General features: G+C 34.1%; 1 protein-coding gene across 1 annotated transcript; it reads right to left on the reverse strand.

Annotated features, from left to right (window-relative positions):
• Positions 1-4382: 4382 nt before the first annotated feature.
• Positions 4383-6047, reverse strand: LOC111380256 (auxin-induced protein 22D-like). Its single transcript, XM_023003770.1, has 4 exons — positions 5502-6047; positions 5206-5405; positions 4884-4983; positions 4383-4762 (listed from the first exon to the last, which is right to left on the reverse strand). Exons 1-4 carry the CDS (start codon positions 5693-5695, stop codon positions 4690-4692), a joined length of 567 nt encoding a protein of 188 aa, XP_022859538.1. The 5' UTR covers positions 5696-6047; the 3' UTR covers positions 4383-4689.
• Positions 6048-6751: the final 704 nt, after the last annotated feature.

A 6751-nucleotide genomic window follows, 5' to 3' on the forward strand; every position in this document is an offset into this window, starting at 1 on the left:
TATGGACTTCTTAAGCTTACAGGCCAGGTGCTCACCATCATTAGAGAAGAATCCTTTAGGTTGTTTCATAAAAACTCCTCCTCTAGATTTCCATTGAGAAATGCTTATTTCACATCCATTTATTGTAATTCAAGATCAAATTGGGCTATTAATGCCAAAATAATACGTAGAGAATCTTTCATAGATATCGAAAAGAAGGTCTTCGTGTAATCGATTCCCTCATCTTGAGTAAATCCCATAGCACCAAGTCTTACCTTATATCTCTCGATATTACTTAGCGAGTCTTTCTTAGTCTTAAAGACCCATTTACAGTCAATGGCTTTGGCACCACTAGGCAACTCAACAAGATCTCACACTCTATTGCTCTTCATAGAACTCATTTCTTCCTTCATGGCATTGTACCATAATTTCGACTCTTTACAACTCATGGCTTGTGAAAATGATTTAGAATCATTTTTTGCTCCAATATTGTGGTCAGGTTCTTGTAGATATACTTCATAATCACTAGGAATTGTTGACCTTTCGTTTCTAGTAGATCTTCTTAATGTTGTACCATCATATTCCTGAGAAGCTTGTGATTCAACCGATTGTTTAGGAGGTTCTGGTAATGTTGTACTTGAACATTGTCAGTAGCTTATGGTATTTTAATAATTCATTATTCAACACCTGTTTGTACTTGAGGGGTGTTGTGAACTATGACTAATCTGTCACCTAAGGTGGAAGGTTGAGATTCCAAATGATCATGCTCAGAAACATTGTTCCTAGTTAGAACACTCCCACCGATCAGGTCATTCTCAAGAAATTTGGCATTTCGTAATTCCACAATCCTAGTGCTGTGAGATGAACAGTAAAATCTGTATTCTTTAGACCTTGCCGCATATCCAATAAAATACCCACTAATAGCTATGGGATCTAGCTTCTTCTCTTGTAGATTATAGATCCTCACTTTTGACGGACATCCCCAAATGCACATATGTCGCAAGCTTGATTTCCAACCTTTCAATAATTCAAATGGTGTCTTTGGGACAGCCTTAGTTGAAACTCGATTTAATATATACACTGCTATCTTAAGTGCTTCAGTCCACAAGGATTTAAGAAGATTGGAGCTACTAAGAAAGCTCCGCACCATATTCAGTAATGTTCTATTTCTTCTTTCTGCTATATCATTCTAGTCTGGTGAACCAGGCATGGTGTATTGGGCAACTATTCCATGCTCTTGAAGAAACTTAGCGAACGGACCAGGTGCTATCCATCCTGTGTATTTATCGTAATATTCTCCACCTCTATCTGATCTTACGATCTTAATTTACTTCTCATATTGTTTCTCTACATCTGCCTTAAAGGTTTTAAAGGCATCCAATGCTTTACTCTTATTATGAAGTAAGTAGAAATACATATATTGCGAGTAATCATCAATAAAGGTGATAAAGTATTTCTAATTACGTGAGTCCATGTCTGGACTACATTTATCAGTATGTATGATTTCTAATATGTCCGAACTCCTATTAGCACCTTTCTTGGATTTGTTGGTCTGCTTTTCCTTAATGCAGTTCATACATGTGTCAAAATCAGTGAAATCTAGAGTACTAAGTATCCCGTCATTTATTAATCCTTTGATTCTATCTATAAAGATATGTCATAATCTCCAATGCCACAACATAGATGAGTTTTCGTCAATATTACACCGTTTGGTGCCAGTATGAACATACATTGAACTATAAGTGATATTGTTTTATAAATTAACACGATAAAGACTATCAGACAAAGTACCATTCCCAACCCAATCAAAATTATATAATAAACTAAATGACGTGTTTGAAAAATTAAAGGAATATCCCAAGGTACAAGTCTCGAAATATAAATCAAGTTTCGTGAAGAACTTGGAACATAATAGGTCCTATCTAATTTCAAAACAAAACCACTACTTAAAGTTAAAATGCATGTTCTTATAGCCGCCACACGCGAGTCTATCTTGTTTCCAGATAAGATATTTTGCCCACTTTCCACTGACTTCCTTAGATTTTGCATACCCTGCAAGGAGCTTGCAACATGGATTATAGATCTAGAGTCAATCAACTAGGTGTTAACATTTACATTAACCATATTAGATTTATAACAAACAAATGTGATAGGATTACCTTTATCCTCAAGCCATTTTTGGAATTTGGCGCAATCTTTTTTCACGTGTCCCTTCTTGTTACAGAAGTAGCACTTGGCTTATTTCTTAATATCATCTTGAGGTGGGATTTTACCTTCCCCTTTCTGATTGGCTTGAGTTTTTCCCTTCCTATGGGTTGTAGTCAACATTGTACTTTCACCTTGTTCCACTATTAGTCTTCCTTCTTCTTGAACACACATAGTCATCTATAAATTAATTGACCATTTATTCTTATGTGTATTGTATAAGATTTTGAAATGTCCATACTCTTGTGGGAGACTATTGAAGATGTAGTGCACAATCAAGGATTTAGACATCTTAACCTCGAGTTTCTTAAGTTGAGCTGAAATGTCTCTCATCTGCATGATGTGCTCGTGCACACGTTTCACATTAGTGAGCCTTAAGGATGAAAACTTCATTATAAAGGTTCTTGCCAATGCCTTATCTGAAGTGATGAATTGATTGTCAATGGCCTTTATCAAGTCCTGGACCTTATCATGTTGTTCAACAAAACCACGTATACCAGCAGAAATTTTAGTTTTTATGAACTTTACGCTGAGATGATTAGATTGCTCCCTTTTTTCATAAAGCGTGATGTATGCTGCAGTGATGGTATTGGTGATTTTAGGTGATTCATCTTTCCTAGTAGCATAATCAATATTCATCCACCCTAAATGGAGAAGAATTCTCTCCTTCCATACTTTATAGTGATCACCCTTTAGTTCGGGAATATCACAATGAAAAGAAATTGGCAGGTTGTGAAGCTGCATAATATTAAAAATGCTTATGTTAACTTAAGACTTAATTGAATAGATTGCATATTTTACCAATGTAAATCATGCCAAAATTGAATGTAATGACATAAAGATTGCTTGTGGGCTAAATTTTTAGTTCAATCATATTCAATTATTCCTTATGATAGAATTATCAAATTATGCACTTAATCCATAATTTGTTTATTATGAAAACAATTTGATATTCTATCCTAAACAAACTTTATAATAAAACTATCAAATTATGTACTTATTCGTAATTCCTATGGGCATACTATGAAATAATTTGATATTTTATTCTAATTAGTTATATAAATATAACAAAAATTCCCGTGGGATAAAATTAGTTATATAAAATATAATTAATTACAATCTTATATCTTTAGTCCTTATGTGATCTTGATCTTAATACATAATTCTACTTAATTAAAGATGTTGTGGATAATCCTTAATTAAATAAAACTACATTGTTCACTAGGCATTAACTATTTTATGCACTCAATATGAGAATAATTCTAATAGCATAGTATTAACTAACATGTCATGATTATGCACAAAATATTCTCATCAACATTATAAATTGCATAAAAAATTCAACTTATCTAAAAATTGTATGTATTAATTAAGTCATGCAAACTAAATATAGGCATAATATAATTCAACATAAAATTGCATTTATTATTCTAAACATAAATAATTAATATATGCATTCCCAAGAATTAAACCTTTAGGGGGGAAAAACAATAAGCCACTAAGTTAATTCAAAAATCTGCCCAAGACTTAAATTATACATAGTTAAACCAAATATATACACACACACACACACACACACACACACACACACACACACACACACACACACACACACAAAAAATAAATACTCTGTGAAACACCAAGACAGAGGCAATATGGGGCTCTGATACCAAATGTTAGACAAAAATTGATCCAAAAGAACATAAGTCGAGAATAGATCGAGAAACTGAATGCCCATGAATCAAATTTCATACTTTCGACCATTGGCGTTGTTCCAAAACTCTCCCTTTAATTTGTCAGCTTTTATCAAAATGTTCTGAACTTTTATAGAATGATTCATGAAACAACCCCCATATATATATACACCCTCAGTGTCAATGCTACTTCCTTTTGCAATTTGAAGTGTAATGAAGAAAAAAGATCACAAAATTTTTCACACTTGTCGTAAAAAAAAGAAGTGTACGCTATGATTAAGCACTGCAATCTAACAACCCAATTATCAAGAAATGCTGAATTTAAATGATGATTCAAGTACTCCTTACTTTATTAAATTAGAGGCAGTCGTTAGTTAACTGCCTTACGATCTATTATTCGAAATCTGTTCGATGAATCACTACATCTAATTTGGTAAAATCCTTCGCAACCACATCAAACCATATTAGTTTTGGAGATTAATTACGCTATACAAAAGCAATATATAGATATAATATATAGTTCTATATACAATTTCTGTTACAGAAAATGTATCTTTGTATGAAAGTATTAATATATTTAATACAAACAAAACATTAAAATCACAGGATCACAAAACCACCTTGGTTTTCCTGTTGTAAATTATGCCAAGAAAACTGCAAATTTTTTTGCTTCATGTTGAACCTTCCCATGGGAGGTATGAAGGAAATTGTCTGATAAAATTGAGGATTCACAATCAAGATTCTTCGATAACACAAGCTGTAATAAGATTATAGCTTTTGTAAGAGGCGTCCGACTTGGAGCTGTTGGGGTTCATACGGCACAACCTGGGCCTTTTTCTGATACTTTCATGATTCTGAGTCTCTTACAGGATGACATTAACATACTGCACAAAAACACACGTGAAAAAATTAGTGTACACATATATATTAGTCGTGTCCAATATTGCATATCAAAATTATGTGACATTGTTTGTATCCGTATCTCCACACAGAGAGGAAACTTACTCCCAAGGAACATCTCCAACAAGCATCAAGTCACCATCTTTATCTTCATATGCAGGAGCATATTGTGACCCTTTGTAGCCTTCGCTCTCTGAGTACTCACCTAATGAATAAAATAAAGAACATAATTTCATTAGAACGAAACCACAGCCATAATAGAAATCCTATTATAGCTTCTATGTAAATTGTACAATACTAGAACATTATCGAGTTAAAATCTTGTATACTGTCTTAGACATAATATTTCATATCAAATGTCTCCTTGTAATATATGTCATAACGAGTTAAGATAATAATACAAGAAACTAAGAAAATGTATCTTTACCTATGCTGACTTTGAACATGTTTTCTAAAGCCTTGAGGAGCTCTGGATATCCATTATAAACTTTGAGATCGACCTTTCTAAGATAAGGGGCTCCATCCATGCTTACTTTCACATACATCCGAGTTTCAGATTCTACCTTCTTCGGCTGGAAATTATTTTTCCAGTAGGACCTCACAGGTGGCCATCCTACTATTTGAGCCCTGAAATCAAGTACCAAACCAACAGGTCAAAAACCATTACATAAACATCAGTATATTAAGCTCTACACAGTCGAACAAATTTGATGCATGACTTACTTTGACGCAGATGAGGTTTCATGCTCAGAGGATTTTTCAGTAGAATTAGCCTTTGGTACACTGTCATCAACAGACTCAGGTGCGGCTCTCTTGTTATTCCTAGCAGAACAAATCATGTCGTCAGATTCATCTGTGCCTGGCAATCCCAATCTCAGCTCAGTTTCCTTAAGATTCAGATGATTTTCCTGAGCCATAATCACTTTCGGTAGTTTCCTAAATGAATTTTGCACCAAAAAACCCTCAAAAATCAAAGCCAAGTTTGTGAACTAGTATCCAATGAATTTCTCGAAATAAGCTCAACCCTTTGTTTTCAAGTTTTCAGCTGATAGTATCAAGGTAAAATGCTTTTATTTGAAGACAAATGAAAGGCGTTGTTACATAGATGTACTATACTTACAAAGAGGAGAAGGATTTGTATTTAGCCTTGTTATGAGTATCAACTGCATAAATTGCGGACAAAGGCAAGTTAAGCTGTCGGCTGGAGTGGCAGCACCTTTGAGGCAAGTGGTCCTATATTCAGGGGACAGTAGAGGGACAAGCTCAGCCAACCACATGGATGATTTCTTTTGTGGAATAAAATGGGGGCTGGTCAAGATGAGTTTTGGGGGAATGTGGGAGTAGAATCAGGTGAATTGAATCCTGGGGTGTGTTGTGGGTGGGGGGTTGGGGTACCAGCCATGTGAATGGAAAGTTGATAGGCTCATATATGGGGTCATAAGAATTTGATTTTATGGGTAGAATTCTCATTGATACTCGATTTGCTCTGAACCTCGTTAAAATCAAATCTAATTGATTTATGCTCACCCAAGGTGGACGTGTAGTGGTAAAGGTGACTCCCATGTTAACGGAAATTAGATGAACAAAGCCATTTGGATTCAAGGCTAGAATTTTTGGTGGTACTCAGATCAATTTGATTCTCAATTAAATCAGGCTCAATCGAATCATATGCTCACTCCAAGGTGAGAAGTGGAGGGATGGGGTGTTGATTATTGAAATCGTACAAATGCATAGTATAGCCAAGTAATAAAGTAAAATATCGTTTCCTCGATAACTAAATACTTAGCCCTTGTCTGACATAATTTATTTATTTATTTTTTTGTGGAAAGAATAAGTTTTTGAATAGTAAATTTTTGGAAAATGTGTTGTTATATGTGTGTGTGTGTTACAATTGCTATAAGTGCTATATTTATTAATCATTTTCTCAAATGAAATAATTATTACAAAATATTCAATTATTAACTAGTTAATTG

Source organism: Olea europaea, unplaced genomic scaffold (genome assembly GCF_002742605.1).
Source record: "Olea europaea var. sylvestris unplaced genomic scaffold, O_europaea_v1 scaffold2113, whole genome shotgun sequence".
Classification (NCBI taxonomy): domain Eukaryota; kingdom Viridiplantae; phylum Streptophyta; class Magnoliopsida; order Lamiales; family Oleaceae; genus Olea; species Olea europaea.